Below are 21,212 nucleotides of genomic sequence, written 5' to 3'. Positions count from 1 at the left end.
ACATGTAAATAAAAAATTAATAATATTAATTGACATATCAACATTATTAATATTATTTATACCAGGTCAACAACCATCTAAAAATGTAAAGATCAATGTATTTGATAGAGGAAAGTGTAGGCAATTGAAAAATAAAATGCAAAAATTTATATTAAAATTTAAAGTACACCAAAAGTAACATTTTCCCTTAATTATAAAATTCATATCAAATCATACTATTTATAAATTTATTTATTATTTTACGAACTATAAATGGTTTGGTTCAACGATTCACTCTAGATTTCATGTGTTCACCAAAGATTTCAATCATAAATTTCTGACTCTAGTTATTTTTGTGGAAAAATGCTTGTTTATTTAGGGTTCAGGGCTCTCAAATAAATGGACCCCTCTTCCTTCATGGAGGATGATTTTTGTCTTTCATGCTCATTTACTTTATTCGAGTTGAATACGTTTGTACTTTACATCCACCGAACAAACGTGGTAGAGGATCTACAGCTGACTAATGACCCAACCAAAACCAACACGATTTCGTCAATGCCGAAATTCAAATCATCCCAGAAGATGGGGAAAGTACAATAAACCTACAAACAAAAGACGACACACTAGAGAGGAAAAAGAAGACAAAACATACTGGGAAGAAATGACAGCCTACGCATGCCTCGCCTGGAAATCCTTCATAAAGGCCACCAACTTCTCAACTCCGGCCAAAGGCATGGCATTGTATATGGAAGCTCTCATACCACCCACCGACCTGTGTCCCTTGAGTTGAACCATCTTCTGCTTAACTGCCTCCTTAATAAAGTCAGCCTCCAAGTCCGATTTCTCCAGTGTAAACGGAACATTCATCAACGACCTCACAGACTTCTCAACTGGGCATCTGTAGAATCCGTTGCTACCATCAATGGCATCGTACAGAAGTTCAGCCTTCTTCTTGTTCTTCTTCTCGACCTCCTTCAGACCCCCTTGATCCAACAGGTCCTCGAAGACCAACCCGCACATGTAAATGCCATAACAAGGAGGAGTATTGTACAACGAGCTGTTCTCAGCCTGTACATTGTAATCAAGCATCACAGGAGTCACATCCTGAGCATTCCCTATCAGATCTTTCCTGATGATCACAATCGTCACACCGGACGGCCCTACATTCTTCTGTGCTCCAGCATAGATCACACCAAATTTGGACACATCCACCGGCTTTGAACAGAAATTTGAAGACATATCTGCGACCAAAATACCATTTGGATTCTTTGGGACGGGATAATCCTTGAACTCCACTCCGTGAATCGTCTCGTTCGCACATATATGCAGATACCTTGCCAGCGGGTTCTGCTCCAACCCATCACAAGATGGAATCTTCGTGTACTTCTCTGATTTACCAGACCAAATCACATTGGGCTTGCAGTACTTCTGGGCCTCCTTGAAGGCCTTGTCGCCCCACGACCCAGTGACCAAATAATCCACGCGATCGTCCTGCTTGCAGAGGTTCAACGGCACCGCGGCGAACTGGGTGGTGGCGCCACCTTGCAAGAACAGAACAGCATATTCCGGCGGAATCTCCAATAGGGCACGCAGATCTGCTTCCGCCTTCTGGACTATGGACAGAAACTCCTTCCCTCTGTGGCTCATCTCCATGACGCTCATGCCGCATCCGCGCCAGTCGTAGAGCTCCGACTGAGCTCTTAGGAGTACGTTCTCCGGTAGCGTCGCCGGTCCAGCGGCGAAGTTGAAGACCCGATCTTGGGATTGGGTCTGACCCCGAGAAAGATCCTGGATTTGAGTGGCAGTTGGGGCTGCGCATTTGATCGAAACAGGTCTGATTGGGGCGTTCTTGATAGTGCGCGCGGAGGTAACGGGAAAAACGTTGTTTTGCGTGGCAGGGTTCTTGAGGGGGCGATTAGGGTTTTGGAGAAAATTAGTGTGATGCGAAGTTGCCATTGACATGGTGCTCAAGATTTCAGGGTATAAAGAGAGGTGAGGAGAGGAGAAAGGCAGGGACCTTTTTGTGTGGGTTGGGATTTGGGAAAGATGCCAATTAGGGTCTGTTTGGTTCGAGGGGAGGGAAGGGGAGGGGAGGGGAGGTGAGGGGAGAGGAGGGAAGGGAAGGGAGGGGGAGGAGGGGGAAGGGAGGGGAGGGGAGCTCCCCCCCAATTTGGAGGGGAGGCTTTGGAGGGGAGGGGAGGGAAAATTTTAAAAATTTCTCCTCCCCTCCTCCTAACCAAATGAGGGGAGGGGAGGGGAGGGGCTCCCCTCCTCCTAACCAAATGAGGGGAGGGAAGAGGAGCCCCTCCCCTCCCCTCCCCCCGAACCAAACGGAGCCTTAAAGGAAGAAGGAAGAGTATTGGCCGGCCTTTTTACCAGTATGCCGCAAACAATTAAAAAAAAATGGAAATACTGCACCATAAAAATTATTTATTTAAATATTACATCAAAAATTATTCAAACTAAAAATGAGTTTATAGCTATAAAAAAATTATTCAGGTCAAAAATAATTTTATAATTAAAAATTATTTTTTTATTTAATGAGAAGTAAAATTAATAGGTGAATGATTTTAACTTTTTTATTGATATAATATTTTATTTACTATCAATTGTAAGAATCTTTAATTTTTCTTCTTGCTTTACTTTTTCCATGTGATTCATTTAAGTATGGGATAGATGGCCACTTATTATTATTAATGCTCCTCTAACATTCGAAGAGTTTGATAGAACATCTAAGTATATGCAATAATATTGAAGACATACTTAATAATGGACCCAACGTATTAGTAGTGATATTGGGTATGTGGTAAGTTTTTTACCTTCTTTCACTTGTACCATCTTTTTTCTTTTATAAAAAATTATTATAATCTAAAAACATTTTATTGTTTATTTTAAGCTGACATAACAAATGATTTATATTAGTTAACGATTAATTCTTGTTCAAAATGCTCTCATTGTATTGATTATCGAGATAGGGTTATTCACGACCGATGCAACATCTTACTTGTAATGAGAGGACAACAATTTAATAGAGACCCTTAGCATGCTCTATCAATAATTGAGTTGTCTCATTTACAAATTTATCGAGATAGACTGAGCAAGTGATGTGATGGCTATTTATCTATCCAACCACCAATTGAAAATGAAAATGTAGAAAAACAAGAGCCTCAAAATTTTAATCAATCCTATTACATGCTAGCTTATCATTATCATTACCCCTTTTTACTTCTCCCAATCCTATTCAATTTAAGCCTCATTACGTACTACCCTCATCATCATCATTTTTCAACTCTCCTACTCTTGCTTAATGATACTAGTAGAAAAAAGGTGAAAAACTTACCATATGCCTAGTATCACTAATAATACGTTGGATTCATTGTTATTTATGTTTTCAATACCATTGCATGTACTCAGTTATTCTATAAAACTTGTCAAGTACCAAAGGAGCATTAACAATAGTAAGTAGTCATTTATTCCATATTTAAATGAATTACGCGGGGAAAACAAAGCAAGAAGGAAAAGTAGAGATGCTCACAGTTGACAATGAATAAAATGTCATATAAATTAAAAAGTTGATTTCACTTTTCATTAAAGAAAAAAATAATTTTTGCTTATAAAATCATTTTTATCTTGAATGATTTTTTCATAATCACAAACTTGTTTTCAATCTAAATGATTTTTGGTGTAGCATTTTAGTAAATGTTTTTCGCGATTCAGTATTTCGATAGTTTTTTTACTGTTTACAATATATTGTTAAAAAGACCCGTGAAAGATAAGGGAGAGTCAGATTTTTTTTTTTGAAATAAAAACATAACTTTATTTCTTATATTTTGCTCAAATTTTCTTATAAATCTCTATACTTTCTTCATAACACAGTTTATGAAGAAATCTAAAACATTAAAAAATAAAAATACAAAAATTTATAACACTAAAAAAAAAGAAAAAATCTTAAGTAAAATTTGAGAAAATTGGAAGAAATAAAATTATGATTTTTCATTTTTGAATGTAAAAGAGAACATTAATCTAGAAAGGATATAAAAGTTTTTAGGTTACAATGACTAGACTTATTTTTACTATCATGAACAAAAAAGAGAAGGTTGGTCATAAAAATTAAAAGTATTTAATTGATTATTGAGCTAGTAAATGAGTGAAAATATTAATTTATCTACACATGAAATTAAGCGATCCCACTCTGAAAAGATTCAAATAATAGCCAAAAGATGTCATAATCAATTTCTGGATATTTTGTTGAATTAATGAATTGCTTGCGTTTCCTATAAAAAAAAAAAAATATGAGTTGTTGTCCGTACCGGGCAGGGTTGGTGACCATTCAAACGACGTCGTCCTGAGGAGCAAAAATGAGGAACGAAAACCCCCTTACCTAAGAAAATGGAGAGGGAGGGAAGCAACTCAGTTCTCAGCTCTTGGATCTAAATGCTGTGGCACCCAAATTCATTTATTCAATAAATATTTCATATGTGATATGGTAATAATTATTGTATTCAATTAAATGGGTGTAAGAGATTTTATTATATAGTACTAACAAAATATCAAATCTCAAATTTTTGGAGACATCATATATTTAGAGTGCTTTAATGGTGAGGATTAATTTGAATTTTTAGAGGAAAATGTATTTTAAAAATTTTCTAACATTGATAAAATCAAGTTGTTATAATTGAAATACTCATTAAGTAAACAAATTTAAATTACTGATCAAATTCAAATCTCTTTTTTACACATGAATATTCCTTCAAGTAATTTACATTTTATATTAATTAATTTTGTCTATTGAATTTATGCATACTATGCTTCAAAAAGTTCAAATTTTAAGGGAGGATGATAGTTAGATCTCAAAATTTTAAATTAATGTTACGTAAGTCCCTGAATTTTTTAAAAAAAATAAGTTAAAAATATTAATGCAAATTATTACAAAACCAAGAGTTTTAATTATAAAATAAGTATTTAAATATCAAATGTAGCTTTTAAATTGTAATAAAAATTTCTATTTATAACTATTTGAATTGATATTTATAATTTATTTTGTAAAAAATTTTGTCAGGGATTTAACTAGGATTAATTCAATATTTTAAGACCTAACTGTCATTTTTTAATAAAATTTCTCTTTAAATTTTATTTTGGAATAAAATAAAATATGTAAAGCTGTGCATATAAATATTAAATACAATGCCATTCTATGGTTAGAGATAATGTCATCATTTGATTAAACCTAGATAAATTTAGGATTAAAGGTAATTTTTGCTTCTCAACTTTATTAAAAAAGTTACTAAACATCCTAAACTCAATTATAAGTTAATTCTGTCTCTCAATATTAAATATTCTCTTTCTCATTACCCTATCATTAACTTGCCATATGTTCACCATTAGTAAGTCTCATATTTTTTTAATATTTTTTTATTATAAAATATTTGAATTTAAAGTGCTTACTAACCCTTCAGAGTAAAGTTGAGATAAAAAACTAACCTTTAACCTAATATTTTATAATAAAAATATTTGAAAAAACTAATGTAGGGTTCACAAACAATAAATAAAATGGCGTGTTAGTTATAGGGTGATAGAGGTAGAAAATTTGTGTGTTTGGTTTTCTATTAGCTAAAAGTCAATCAGTCAAAAGTTTATTTGATAAAAGTTAGTTTAGTAAAATGTCAATTATTGCTATAAAATTTATATTTAGATATATTTTTTAAAAAATAGATTTTGTAAATTGAAAGTTGTTTAAATTATAATAGTAAAATGTAGTTTTGAATGTACAATTACTAAAAAATACATTAAGTTATAATAATTTATAATTTTTATTATACAAATATAATATACTTAAAATGTTTAAAAATTGGAATAAAAATTTTAAATGACATAAAATTTGATATGTTAAATAATAAAAATAAAAGATATAAAGTTTGATATATTGAAAAAATTATGTAATAAATATTTTAAATCCGTTAATATAAAAAATTAACATGATTCAATATATATATGTGTGATAAATTTTTTATTCAAAAAAACTTTAACCAATTGGATAAACCTTTGTTGATTAATAAAAAATTTAAATGACATAAAATTTGATATATTAAATAACAAAAGAATAAAATATAAAATTTAATATATTGGACAAAAATTATATAAAGAGTTGAATATATATCAATATTAAAAATTAACATGATTAATTATTCAATCCACAATACTAAAAACTTGATCTCTAATAATAATTATTATTATTTAAATAATTATTATATTAAATAATAAAATATATATGACTAATTATTCAATCTTCAATGCTAAAAACTTGCTTTCTAATAATATTTAAAATTAACATCATCCAAAATATATATGATAAATTTTTTATTTAAAAAATTTTAACCAACTAGACTAACCTTTTTTTAGTTAATAAAAATTTTAAATAACATAAAATTTAATATATTAAATAATGAAAGTATAAAATATAAAATTTGATATGTTGGATAAAAATTATAAAAAGTTAAATATATTTTGATGTTAAAAATTAACATGATTAATTATTTAATCTACAATGCTAAAAACTTGATCTCTAATAATTATTATTTAAATGATGATTATAATTTTAATAAATTAGTAATATTATTTAAACAAAAGAATAATAAATTAAAAGGATAGCATGGTTAAGGGCTCGTTTGTTTTAGCTTGTTTCATGAAAGAATTACTTATGTTTTGAAAAAAAATTATTTTGTGAGTTTTTATGATGTTTATTTAAACTTTTAAAAATAATCAAAATAAAAAAGAGCATATTTTTTATTATTTTAAGAAGCTACTTTGAATAACTTCTGAAGACAATCTAATATGGTAGATGAGAGAGAGAGTTATAAAGAGGTAAGATACATAAAGATATCATAAAATTTTAAAATAATATAACAATAAATCATTTTTATAAAACAAAAATAAGGAAAATATCATAAAAATTAAAAATAACTAATTAATAATTATTTTTTATTATTGTAACTAAACATAAAATAATGTCTTCTTTTAAATCTCTACAGAATAAATCTCTTTTTATAAAATTTTTAAATTACTTAAAAATTACTTATTTTTTAATCTTAAACAAATAGGTCCTAAATAACATTTCTTTTTTCAAATCCTTCCTTAAGCAATTTTTGCAAATCCACATCCAAATCATTTTAAAAAGTACTTTTCAAAAGTGTGTTTTCCAAACTATTTAGTACCCAAACGATTTTTCCCATCTTAGATGTTAGGAACTAAGAAGTGCTTTCCATATATGAACTGTGGTTTATCCAAACACACCCTTTAATGTTGAGGGTTAAAATTGACCAATAATTAAATTCAAGACGCTCAATAACCTTTAAAGCAAAGTTGAGAAATAAAAATGATCATTAACTCATAAATTTATCTAATTTAGTTTTATAACTTTAAAAATTAGGAGCGTGGTTTTTAATAAAACTATACATAAATATCAAGTTGATATTGTGAATGGTGATGGATTGAATGCTGATCCAAAACATAATGATGGATTGGATCATTCTACTTTGTTCAATTCATAGGGACTTTCGGTTTCCCCTTTCTGTGTTCCACTGTCAAGCCATGCACATCAGATCAAATTAGACATAAATATTCTTCTAATGGAAATTTTATATTTAGTTTGCTTAGACTTATGTTCTAAAAATGAATCTAATGAGACTTGGATGACTTAAATTTTATATTAAATTTGTTAGACTCATATTTCAATGACATTATAGTTATGTTTGGATGGGTGGATTTGAGTTAGAATTTAAAATCTTACATTTAAATATCACACTTGAAATATATAGATTTTAAATTCTTTATTTGGATGATATAAAAAATTTTAAATTATAATATTAAAATACTTTGTTTATATCTTAAATAAAATTTTGAATTGTATGTTTGAATTTAAAGACAACTCGAATAATGTCAGTGATCTAATCCCAATCAAGGATGGCAACTTAGTCTCAGTCAACTTTAGCTATCCAAGCCCAGATGACATTAGTGGTCCAGTCTCAATCAACAATAGCAATCCAATCCTAGTTGACTGCTATACAAGGCATCTACCTTACAACACATAACACAAAGAAGGTCATGGCACGGCAAGATATGTGTAAGCCACGGCAGAGACTCCTATAATTGTAAAGTACCATTTTTATCTTTCTTTTAAACTAAGTTTTTGAACGGATCAATATCTCATTCTTCTAAGGCTTGCAAATCCAATTTATATTTGTTCAGGTGTATATTATGTGATGTTTTATTATAGGTTTTATGTTTATTCAAAATAATCATAGTAGACCTTGAACTTGAGTCTTTTCTTTTCTACTATGATTAATTTTACCTAATTGCAATCATTTTCTTTTTACTATGATAAAGTGACTAGGATAATTAATTCTTAATTACCATGGTAATAAGCGATTTTATGGTTAAGTGTTTTGGTAAATTTGGCGATTTTACATGAGCAATTTAAAAATGCATATTATGGTTTGAATATGTGATTTTCTCTAAGCTAGTTGGATACTCAACCTTGTAATGTTGAAGATGCTTTGCCTTTGTGATTTTGGTGTGAAAAGCACACTTAAATGTTGTCCATTGATTCTACAGAAAACATTTTTATAGGTTTCAAAAGTAAACTTGTTGCTCTAGATTGGCCAGAAAGGGCTTCTATTTACCATTGTACGGATTTTGCTCTTGCATTTTTTCATAATGAAATTCAACCAAATATTATTCATAGAGATATCAAAGCTAGCAACATGCTGATTGATAAGAACTTGAATCCCAAAATAGGAGACTTCAGCCTTATGAAGCTATTTCAAAAAGAAGGTCCTAGTCTAAGGAATGGTGCACAATATGAAAGACCATTCAATGATGAAGAGGGATTGGCAATATCTAACAATGTTGATAGGAATTATTATTTCAGGTTATGTTAATTGTCAATTGAAATGCCAATTGATTTGTTTAATTGTAGAAGAGGAAATTCAAATTCTATCTAGGGCTCTCAAAAACCAAGTTCTAGTCGTGTGGATCAGCTCCATTGGACTTCCTTACTTTTATTATGTATATGTCATCCAAACTTTGAGGGTAGGGGAGTCATAGGGAGGGAAATTTTTTAACTATAGTTTTTTCGGCAAAAACTAGAAAAAAAAAATTTAAGCTCCCTCTTTTCTCCCCTCTTTCTCTTACTATTCTTAAGAAAAATGACGTACTAGTGCTCCTTCTTTTCTTCCTGTATGGAGTCACCATCATCGCAAGGCGTGTTGCACATAGTTGGAGGAGCAACCCTCCTTCTAATCCTTAGCCCAAGAGTCGTTCTCTTCTCAAGACCTTCTTGTTGTAATGTAATGTAATTCATGTTGTCACAAGATGTAAAAACATGTTCTTGTTTAATGATAAATGAATTTGTTGGTGTTCAATTATTGTTCTATATGCTTTAAGTTGGTGTGATTAAGCTTTACATATAACATCAGTGACTGTTGAGAATATCCTTTGATGTTTTCATGAAAAATGAGTAAATTTTTAAAATATTTATATGTTTTTTTCATGAAAAATGAGCAAATTTTGAAAATATGCATTTGTAATATCTTGAAGAGACATTCTTGGTACAATATTCTAACCCTAAGTTCTGAGCCATATTCGAATATGCATTTGTGATATTTTAAAAACATAATGTTAGTGCAATACTCTAACCCGAAGTTCTAAGTCATATTTGTAAGACTTTTAATTTTTGAACCGATTTTTCACAGATTATAAGTTCAATAAACTTTTTTTTTTACATAATTGAACCCTTACAATGGTAGAAAAAGTTATATTATGTAATAAATAATAAAACTTGTTTTTAAAAAAACTTTACTATAGTAAAAAAGAACTTATCATATAAATAAAATATTTTACAAATAGCCTAGCATGGTAAAAAGAATTTAACATAATGAATAAGCTCTACCATAATAATTAAGATACCATTAAAAATAAAATTTTTTTTAATGGAAGACAATATGAAACTATTCACATCAAGGAAAATGGTTTTGAAATCAGAATTTAACGCAAAAGCCTATCCCAGGGTGACAAGATCCCAAACAATTAATAAAAATAAGTTATTGCTATGACTGTGACCTAAGTGTACATCATAATCATTACTATATAATTTTTAAAATTTTTATAATATCTTTTAAGCAATAGTGTACTTAGTAATGCCCAAAGTGAGTCCACACAAAATTCAGCATAATTCAACATTTGTTCATCGTTAAAAATAGCTAAAGGATGTGCACTTATCCACAACATAAATACACATTTACTACTAACTAATCAACACCTATAAGTGAATTTAATTATATCAATAATATTTCAAAAAGCAATTAAGACCATGAGAGACACATTGCATGAAACAAAATAAGAGGCAATAAGAAAGTGGTGTCCATACACCAAAATTTAAGCCTCTAGTGCTTCCTTACCGAATTCGCTCCTATAAAAAATATTAACCACAAAGAATGAGATTTAAAAGTCTCAGTAATCAAAAATTAATATGTAATAATGTATGCGGATATAACTAATCATGTGATTATTAAGTGGGCACACAAAAACAATGAACCAAACAATATTTTCAAATGAACCTAACAAATATTTAATTACATGATTACACTTTATATCCTCCTTTCGCCATGCTCGGATGCCAAATCACCCAACTAAAGGTGAGTTGGACTAGGCTCAATATCACTCATTGAGTCCAATGAGGGCTTATCATGTGATTATAATTAACTAGATAGAAATTTCTAACAATACTATATCTTAAAATATCCTGACAAGTCATGTATAACTTAAACAACCGAACGAAAATATAATTGGAAAGTAATGTCTAATTATAATACACATATATACTCCATCCGTTAAAAAATATAAGGCATTTTTAATCGAATCTCACCTCTCAATAAAGTAGTTACCTACTTTCGAACTAACTCTATCTTTTTATATTTACCCCTATTAAATATCATATAATAAATATAAAGTTATTATCAATATGGATACTTTTGAAAAAAAATAATTACACCTTAAAATATTAAAAATACCTTACATTGTTGAACATCCAACTCCTTAAAAAATGCCTTACATTTTTTAACAGAGGAAGTAAATTTTTAATCCACTTGACAATAATTCCGAAAATATATGTGCAAGTATTTATTTCTAAACAAATTATAAATTTTCAAAGAACGAACAACACATAACTAATCACATACGCACACTCCCATCACAACACATTAATAATAGTTACCTTATATTTTAAATAACAAGTTTTCCTTCATAACTCCTCTTTCACCACTCTCCTTATCAATACAATCTACATAATTATTTCATAAGACTATATTTTAATTTTACATTAAAATTAATAAATAACTTTAATTTAAAGAGTTAGAAAGTTTTAGGCTCAAGGCCCATATTAAATTAATTCAAAGTTAGTGCCTCCTTTTACTTTCCAAAATTCCTTCCTAAACTTTTTATACTCTAGTAAACTATATTTAAATCTCAAATCACTTCTAGCTAATCTCACAAATTTATCAATCCATATTCTAAAAATTGTCCAAAAATAAATTAAAAATTTAAAAAAAATTTCAAGCCTCAAATAATCATTCCACAGCCTTAGAATTATCAATTTATACTCAAGTAAATATTTAATAATTAAAAATTCATCCTCACATTTTAGATTCAACATAAACTCAATTATATAGGTTTAGGATTTAACTTAAAAGTTTTTAAATCTGAATTCTAACCTTAAAGAAATATTCTATACCATTTATTATAACTCCAACAATTTCAACATTCATTTTAAATTATTATGGTCTCATATTACTATCCAATAGAAAAACTTTAATCAGAAAATTTGCCCATTTTCTCAAAATAATGTGACGGTTAGACAGCTTTTGATAAGTAGAAAATATTTGTACAAAAGATTTGGAGAATGGGAGTCATGTTATACATCTAAACGAGCTAAAAAAGCCCAAACTCACCTGAAAATGGCGGACGAACGCGGACTGAAGAGGAGGAACGAAGACTATGCGGAAGGGTTACTTTGAAATATGAAAGGAAGTGTCACGTATTGCCTCCCCATTATCTTTCTCCCTGTTTTTTTAATATAATATATTGAACACACACACACACACACACACACACACACCACGTATTGCCTCCCCCATTATCTTTCTCTTTGTTTTTTTTAATATAATATATTGAACACACACACACAGAGCACGCAAATCTGTGCTTCACTTTCTCCTATTTTCTATTTTTTTAATACTTCTTATTTATTTTATTGTCTTTTTCTTCTCTCTTTTTATTTTATATTCTATTTAAATAAATAAAAGTTTTCATGCATATAATTAAAATTTAAATATATATAAAAAAATTTATTGTATATAATTGAAGACCCTTATTTTTAGCATTTTAAATTGACATATTGAAATTGAAGGATTTTATATTAAATGTTGACATGAAATTATTGATAAAAGACTTTGTGACATATTAATGGTGAAAGACCTTATTCAATTTTTTTTTCTTTTTTTAATGAATAAGGGCATTTTTCATTTAACTCTTAGCAATTATTGCCTGCAAAAAAGTTCAATATTAAATCTCTCCCAACTCCTTTTCAACAATTAATTTAATGGTGAAGTCTTTTATGACAATTTTTCCAAACTTCTTAGACTTGGTAAATGTTTTTAAATTTGTTAGGATACTTTGTTTAACTTTACTTTTATATTTTGTCATATTAAATGTTGACATGAAATTATTAATAATAAAAGACTTTGTGATATATTGACAACAAAAGACCTTGCTCTACTTTTTTTTTCTTTTCTTTTTTTTAATCAATAAAGGCTTTTTTATCATTTAGCTCTTAGTAATTATTGCTTGTGAAGAAGCTCAATACTAAATTCTCCCAACTCCTTTTCAACAATTAATTTGATGGTGAAGTCTTTTATGATAACTTTCCCAAACTTCTTAGACCTAGTAAATTTTTTTTTAAATTTTTTAGGATACTTTGTTTAACTTTACTTTTATATTTTGTCCTTTTTTTTTTTCCTCAAAGCAATTTTTCACATCACAATTTTACTATTCAATACTAGAATCTTCTACTTGCTCAAACAAAAAAAATACTAGAATCTTTCAAATTTAGTAAATTTGGCTATAATTTTATTTTGTTACTAAGCATGTCTCTAAAATTTACTGCCTTTTTCCATCTAGCCGTTACAAACAAAGTATTGAATTACCACTTGACATGATAATTCCATATATTTTGAATTACTTCATCGTTGTGGCTAACCTTAAATTTTATCACTTAATAGTTCTATTTGTTGTAGGTAATGTCCCCAACTTTCCCGTATGAGTTCATTTTAATACACTACAACATGAGAATTCGATTACTATTAACAGTTTGTCCTTCTTCCCCCCTCAAAGCAATTTTTCACATCACAATCTTACCGTTCAATGCTAGAATCTTCTAAATTTAGTAAATTTTGCTCTAATTTTATTTTGTTACTAAGCATGTCTCTAAAATTTATTCCCTTTCCCCATCCAACCATTACAAACAAGTGTTGAATTACCACTCAACGTGATAATTCCAAATATTTTGAATTACTTCATCGTCATGGCTAACCCTAAATTTTATCACTTAATAGTTCTATTTGTTGCAGGCACTGTCCCCAACTTTCTCGTACGAGTTCATTTTAATACACTACAACATGAGAATTCGATTACTATTAACAATTTGCCCTCCACCTGTTACAGGTTATGTATCAAGCTTTCACTACCACTTGCTTATGATAGATTTTCACCAAACTTTCTCATCACGTGATGATACCAGTCTACAGGTCAATTTGATCTCTTCATCTTTCTAATGGCATCTCACCAATAGCTCATTCCTTCTCCATGTTTCACGGGCATCTCCCAACAATTTTCTATCATGCCATCAATTTCTTGATCCTTTACTAAAAAAAACAAAAAAACTTGTTTATGAGGTAATGACAATTCTTTTTATTAGCTAGGACAGGAGCAACGAAAATGTATATTAATATATAAGTAGACTCAATGCACGTCTTAATCAAACTTTATAGCCATAAGTAGACTTAATGCCACGGCTTATGCACATGCAAAACAAAAGCTGATGTGCCATACCTTGTCCTAGGTGTGTTTTTGAGGGGTGTCTGGTAGTCCGGTGCAATGGACTAGACTAAAGTGTTAGTTTGAGCAATAGACTATAATTTGATCATCAAATATTGGTTTTAAACATGGGTTAAAGGATATTTTTGTCCTTACCCAAAAAATTATCAAGCATCCTAAATTTAATTATAGATTAATTTTGTCCCTCAATATTAAAATTTTGATTCGTGTGCCCCTAATGTTTTTTTTTTTTTCATTGCATGTGTTCTGTATTTGAATTTTTTTTAATATTTTTATTATAAAATATTCAACAGTGAATCCCATCATTTTTTTAATATTTTTTATAATTAAAAAAATATTATTGTCTCTCCCCCTCCTCTCCTAGCAATCACGTCCCATAACAGCTTCATCTTCCTCCCCCTTCTCTCTCTCCTCCCCACTTTCTCTCTCATCGAACCCATGTCTCCTAGACTCTCATCGAACCCATTCTTGTTGCACTCAAGCCTCCTCCTCTTCACCAACATCACTATCTTCTTCCCCGTCGAGTCACGCATAGCACAATAATTAGGGCCACCTTGTCATCATGGAGGGAGAAGGAGGACATAAAAGGAAACAGAGATGCTGGAGGAGAGATACTCCGAGCTTCAGGGCATCACCTACAACGTCATCATGACTAGAGATGCTCTAAGCTTCAAGCCATTAGCAACTATGGCCTTGAAATCCACCCCCTATTTGTCCGCACAAAGCTAGACACCGAAGGTTGATGGAAGCAATATTGATTTTTAAGACCCCCCATGGTGCAGCGGTGGGATTAGTGCACCATATAAGATGGCCAAATTGCAATGGCGAGGCCCTTCATGGACACGTAGACGGAGCTATCTCCAAAACCAAACACTTGGAAGATTAATAAGCAAGGAAACAAAGAGGTATACAAAGAGAGATATGAGGATCCAATGTGACGATGTGTGCGAGAAAATGGAAGGTTCAATGTTCTATGTTGCCTTGGCATGGACTACATGGAGTGGATGAGAGCGCAAAGGAGAAGGAGAAGGGGTATGGCGTGGACTACATGAGTTGGGGAGCAAGAACTAGTACAGTGAGTGAGAGCAGGAGAGAACCATCATGGCTGTTGCATAAGGCTATGAAGAATGAGAGAGAGAGATGGATGAAGATAGTTGACAGAGAGAAAGGCCAATGAGTGTGTGAGGAGAGAAGAAGATAAGAGGGAGGAGAGAGAATGTAGGGAGGAGGGAGAGAGAAGTGTGCAGGGGGAGAGAGAGAAGTGACGTGGACTCCCATGGGTCAAAAATATAAAAAATACAAGCGGGTGGGATCCATTAATGGTAGAAGAGGGAGATTTAACGTCAAGGGCATAGAGATTTGAATTTTAAATTTTGAGGGATAGAATTGATATATAGTTAAGTTTAGGTTGCCCAATAATCTTTTGAATAAAGTTGAAGAGTAAAAATAATCCTTAATCTTTTAAATATTTACTTTCAACAATTTGAAAACCAAAACTAAGAAAAGAAAAGAAAAGGCACTGCACATGGTGCCTCCTCACAGGTGAAACTGTAAGGGAGGATTTAAACAAAACTTGAGATTTGGGCAATTGAAAGGACAAGGCACTTCCCTCCTCTTCAATGAATGAAACTGTTCTATACCATCATTTCCATTATTTTGGTCAATGAGAGAACAAGATAAATATAGTTTGTGTTGCGAAACAGTAACACATGAGAAACAGAAAAGGGTAAGGAACTAAGTAAGTCGAGACACCAGAAATAAATTTCCCGTTCCCCCCTGCAACCAAAGGTGCTGTTATGTGATGAGAGTTTGGTCACCCAATCACCCCCCCCAGGGGAACTATGAATGAAAGTCATGTATTGTTGTTACTAAGTATGCATGCCCATGCTACGACTGGTTCTCCGAAAGAAAACTTGCCGGTTCACATTTTGCAATGTAGTTGAACTTGGATGAGCAGTACTTCCTATATACCCCTGTAAGCCTCCCTGTCCCTGCCTTCTGGTGGAACTCAACCATCATCCTTGAGCAATCTCTGCAGCAATGTGATGAACAAGAATAAGACAACCAGATCAGGCTACATGATAAGTGAATTGAATATATGAGTAAAATGTGCTTACAATAGCTGATCTTCTGAATAGTTGGTATGCCATTCACATGTCTTACTCCACTGTTTAAAGCCAAAAGTAGTACAGTGAGCCGCATAGACTGCAGCTGCAGCAAGCAATGATGGTGGGAACTTCAACATCTCATATTCCACAAGAGACAGCTCTATCAAGAAGAAAGCCGCTAGCTCAAGCTGTTTCATAGAGAGAAAATTCCAGTACGCAAGTTACCATCTATGATAATGCCAGTTATTACAAATCGCAATATAGAATAGTTTAGATTAATTAAGTGAGAATAGGAGTTTTCATTATTAGATTTTTCTATGGAATTTTTGGCATGAGAGTGATTCACAAACTCAGCGTTACACAAATGACTCTTTAAAAAGTTCATGCCCTCAGGAAATTGTATGAAATTTATTAGATAGATATATATATATATATATATATACTGTGCAGAAAATTGAGTACTGACTTTCTTGTCTGCTTCAGCTGCCTTCAGGAACCTCTTCATAAAAACATATGGTGTTGACACTGACACGTTAAACTGTAATGTGTTGAGAATCAACTTCTCCTGCAGTGTTTAGCAAGAAAGTCTAAGATTACTCGTGAAGTTGAGTGGTTCTTCTAAAAATGTAAAAGCTAAAGGTGTTATTGAAAATTACCATTTCTAGAACTTCCTTCCTTGTGTAAGCTTTGTCTGATATGAGGATCAGATCCCCTACTACTGGCACAGAAACTTCCTCATACTTGCATGCCAAAAGCATCGCAACCAAGCCAACTAGCTGCAGTTTCTTTCTCATCACGTTCTGCTTTTCCAAAAACCTATCTATGAGATTAATGGTAAGGAACAAAGTCTCTTGCATGAGGTCAAATTTATCGTGAACCTGAAACATCAAAACAAACTTTTCGTTATAACATAAAAACATAACCACTGGCAGCTATTTTTGAATTAAATCATGCCAACTATTACCATTTCAGGTATAGTGGTCAATTGGGAAGACATTTAGTATATACCTCAATAAGCCAGTCAATCAGTACAGCCCTCATCCTTTCATTAATGTCATCTTGCTGTGCCATATAATTTGGTGTGACGCAGCTAATACTCTGCATGTAACTACTATTTGTTAGTTATCAGCACTAGTTACCATCCTAGATTAACCACCACTCTACAATCAGTTTAAGCTTTCAAAAAATCAGCACAGAGTTCCACTTTAATTCATGATATCTTATGCGACTTCAATACAATGAATCAAACTCGCCCCTTCTAACATTCCAAATTAGTTCAAGAAGAACTGATTCTAAAAGTTGCCACCAGGTCAAGTTCTATACATGTATTAATGCTTGCAAGTTATGACAGTAAAAATAGCGTGGAAAAGCAATAATAGCGGGTAAAATCCAAAGAAAAGTCTCAGTTCTCCATGATTTCATTATTAGCCTCATACCTCAGTGCTTATTCAAGCACCAAACCGTGTCTGCGTGATCAACTAGACAGCAAGTTATAACTAGTGATAATGTCAAAAGATATCCACATTTTTGAAGCTCAGGCTGCATAGAAAATCAACCTGATATTCATAGATATGGAACTAATGACTTATAGTCCTATCAATTGCAACAGAGAGAGGATAGTACGCATTGCACTTAAAACTTGGTTCGACGGACAAATGGCATCTGCACATACCTCCGTTTTCCTGTAGTACTCGTGAAGTTCTTCAACATAATCTACAACTGCAAGAGGATTATTGGCATCACCAGAATCGATGTCCACAATAGGCTCTTCAGTTATATCTTCCATCTCAACTTCTTCCTAAGAAATCAAATAACGAAATTATGGCATCATCAATACATTAAAAGTTGAATCCAGCGGCGAAAAGAAATACATACCATCTGATCCACTTTATCATGTGTTAACTCTAATGACATGGGCACTGGCTGGTCTGATGGTGATTTGTGTTCATCGTCTATGAATATAACATCTCCAAATTGATTCCAATTTGAAATTAAAGTATTTGGCTTCTTATTTTCCTGTTCGTTTAAAACGAGCCCAAAGACTTAGCTCCAAACATAGACGGGGTCAACGAGTTTGCCTAGAGAGAGAAATAGAGGGTACCTCAGCGTGAGATTGTTGCGTGCTAGCAATCTGAGCAGCAAATCTCCTGAAATATAATCAAATCAGGATAAATCGATCAGATTCAAAATTTAAACGGAATATAAGTGCAATTGATATTGTTTAATCATCCCTCCTCCGTGTGATTATAAAGAAGTTAAGAAGATTATCGATAAGAAAGTATAACGCTTTCATTCCTTTCTTTTTTCTTTTTACTACTTCCACAGAAATCAAATAGTCAAATAATTATCTGGAGCCGAACGATTCAGTAAACTGAATTTTCCTGACAAAGTTCGATGAATCGCGAGCCAAATTTCAAAATTCCCCCTACTTCTTTCCCATCTACCATACAAGAAAAAGGATGCTGGGAATGCCTTAAAAGCCTGTGTCCTAACCTGGTGATTGGTCGATGCACTGGATCCGCCTGCTTCTTTTCACAAATTTCATGCTTACTGAATGCACAGATGAAAAAATCCACACAATTAACCTTTAAGCCCAGGAACAAAAAAAAAAGGATCCGAGCAATCAAAAGCCAAGGGTCCATAATTAATCTTAGAATTAACGAAAGTTGATGAAAAATTACTCAGGCAATCCCCTCTTGTTAATGACGCAAGGATACGCTCGACCCTCCACTAGACTCTGATTTATCACGCTTAACGCTCTTCTATTGTTCCCCAACTTTCTGGTTCCCATTTCTGAATTAAAAAAAAGAGGAGTTAAATCAGATGTCAAATCTTCAAGCTTTTAGCATTTCAGCGTCAAAATACACGCAATCCCGAAAGGATTTACCTTGAAAATTTGTGGGTTTGATTAGGTTAGGATTGTTGTGATCGGAAATGACCATTGTGGAATTTGGTTGATAACCTGAACAATCACCCCCAAATCGACCCTAGAACAAATAGAACATTGAAAGCCACCACCTCCCCAGACAGTCACTTCTCTCACTGCCCTAAGGACTGAAACGGTGGGTATTTGTCTGCGAAGGCTACAAAAAAACCCTCTTTTATTTCAAATTCAACGGCTAGTGATTGATGACCGTTGGATCATAAGGCTTCCAAAAACACCTTTTACGCTTGTCTTAACAACGGTAATATAGTTGGCAGGGTCATGCGAAGGCACCAGTCCAGCAACAAGAGATTTCAAACTGAGTTTTTTAAAATAATAATAATAATAATAATTCAGTGATTGGTCCGTTCCTGAGAAGTCAAAGGCGCTCCGTTGCGCTTTCCCACACTTTATTCTTTCTCTCTCTATTTTTTTTTTTTATTTGAAAGCTAGGGTTTGGGAGAAAAAAGGAAAGAGAGGATAAAAATCGATCAATTGACGGTAGAGTTAATAGCAGAAAATGCTTGTCATAAAAATGGGAGGGTTAATAAATGCCTATTTGAAGGGTAACAAATCCAAAAGCCATTGCCCTTTTAGATTCGGTTGTGTTCATAAATCAAGGATCTCTCTCTGCATATTTAATCATTAAATTAATTATTGTACTAGCATATTTGGTTTATCAAATTTTAAATTGTTTCTTTTGTGACATTTGTTTTGAAATTATTTCCATTTTTGAATTAAATTGGATGAAGTGCATATCTGAGTGCAGAAAATCAAATGTTTATAACTGCTTTGCTTTCCTGTTTTTTTTTTTTTTGGGCTGTTTTTCATAGCAATGATTGAATTTAGAAACCTTTTTATAGATCCCTTAAGCATCATTTCAGATTCGATTCTTGAAAATATGTATGAAAAAAATATTATTTAAGAGAGGATAATCCATTAAATAATGTTCAAATTTCTTGAGAGATTAGTATCACGATTGCTAATTATGGAGACCTTGACAATCAAAAAAAGAAACCTTTTTATAGAGATTGAATTTTTCAAGTCTTCCTAATTTATAATTTTTTCTTTTTTGTGTTAAAAAAAATATCCTTTCTTAGTTTTCTACATATACCATTTTAAATCCTCTTAATTGTTAATAAATTTAAGACGTGATTCTTTTCTCTTTTTTTACAAATGTAATTTTTTGTTGCCAGCGCATTATTTAATCATAATCAACATTAGCATCATCATCAATATGTGAAAATAAAACTTTAACAATAGTAATTTACTATATATATATATATATATATATATATTCATTTGCCAACAACAATTTTACTAGTAAAACAACAGGGAAACGAGTGCTTTGCTCATGTAAGTGTATGTTTGGATAAGCATGTTAATCGATTTTTTTGAGGAAAAAAAAATCAATTTTTGCTTCAATTACCCAAAAATCCACTTTTTTAGTTAATCGATTTTTGGGAGGGGAGGAGGAAATTGATTTTTTCTAGCAGCTCTGAGTCTGAGCTTTTGCGGAAAAGCCATCAAAGAGGGTTAGAAAAAATTATAAAGAAAAGCTTAAGAAAAAATTATAAAGAAAGCACATAATTTAATAAAAATAAAATTAAATTTTTTTTCTCTCTTTTTTAATAAAATTTAAATTTTATATCCTCAAAAAAGTTACTAGCATAAGTTTCTATTAATCATCATCCTTCACTATAAAACTAATTCAAATAAAATATTAATTAGTAGAGAAAAATTTATTTAAAATTTAGAGTCCTGAAAAAGATTGTTGCAAAGGTCCAAAGAGGGATTTTGCATTATTTGTGACATTGCTATAATTTCTATGTTGTCAAAATTTTAAAGCAATGCTTAACATCTTCGTCGAATATGGCTCATATCTATAATGTCATTAGAGATCAATTTATATATTATCATCTTCATTAGTAATTATAAAATTAACATTTGGTATTTAAGAATTAAATCTTTCTCTTTATTAAATTTATTTGAACTAAGATATATTGATTTATTTATTTACATAAATTAAATTGTTA

General features: G+C 31.4%; 2 protein-coding genes across 2 annotated transcripts; both read right to left on the bottom strand.

Moving 5' to 3' along the window:
• Positions 1 to 393: 393 nt before the first annotated feature.
• LOC129322738 (phosphoserine aminotransferase 2, chloroplastic) lies at positions 394 to 2,046 on the bottom strand. The gene has a single exon (XM_054969098.1). The coding sequence runs from the start codon at positions 1,939 to 1,941 to the stop codon at positions 649 to 651; it is 1,293 nt and encodes a 430-aa protein (XP_054825073.1). The 5' UTR covers positions 1,942 to 2,046; the 3' UTR covers positions 394 to 648.
• Positions 2,047 to 15,765: 13,719 nt separating this feature from the next.
• On the bottom strand, positions 15,766 to 19,367 carry LOC129322796 (G2/mitotic-specific cyclin-1-like). The gene is made up of 11 exons (XM_054969185.1): positions 19,141 to 19,367; positions 18,935 to 19,046; positions 18,747 to 18,803; positions 18,355 to 18,400; positions 18,129 to 18,269; positions 17,926 to 18,051; positions 17,262 to 17,351; positions 16,910 to 17,131; positions 16,720 to 16,818; positions 16,263 to 16,441; positions 15,766 to 16,177 (listed from the first exon to the last, which is right to left on the bottom strand). The coding sequence occupies exons 1-11, from the start codon at positions 19,193 to 19,195 to the stop codon at positions 16,033 to 16,035; spliced, it is 1,272 nt and encodes a 423-aa protein (XP_054825160.1). The 5' UTR covers positions 19,196 to 19,367; the 3' UTR covers positions 15,766 to 16,032.
• Positions 19,368 to 21,212: the final 1,845 nt, after the last annotated feature.

Source organism: Prosopis cineraria, unplaced genomic scaffold (assembly GCF_029017545.1).
Source record: "Prosopis cineraria cultivar Desert tree isolate PC_DT_omini unplaced genomic scaffold, ASM2901754v1 PC10, whole genome shotgun sequence".
Taxonomy (NCBI): domain Eukaryota; kingdom Viridiplantae; phylum Streptophyta; class Magnoliopsida; order Fabales; family Fabaceae; genus Prosopis; species Prosopis cineraria.
Note: the sequence above shows the minus strand (reverse complement) of the source record. Positions and strands in the feature narration are given on the sequence as shown.

Coding starts and splice junctions, on each gene's coding strand:
- LOC129322738 (XM_054969098.1), bottom strand. CDS start 1,941: ATGTCAATGGCAACTTCGCATCACACTAATTTTCTCCAAAACCCTAAT.
- LOC129322796 (XM_054969185.1), bottom strand. CDS start 19,195: ATGGTCATTTCCGATCACAACAATCCTAACCTAATCAAACCCACAAAT. Junction 18,401..18,746: donor GTGCATCGACCAATCACCAG/GTTAGGACACAG, acceptor ATTATATTTCAG/GAGATTTGCTGCTCAGATTG. Junction 17,352..17,925: donor AGTACTACAGGAAAACGGAG/GTATGTGCAGAT, acceptor AGTTACATGCAG/AGTATTAGCTGCGTCACACC.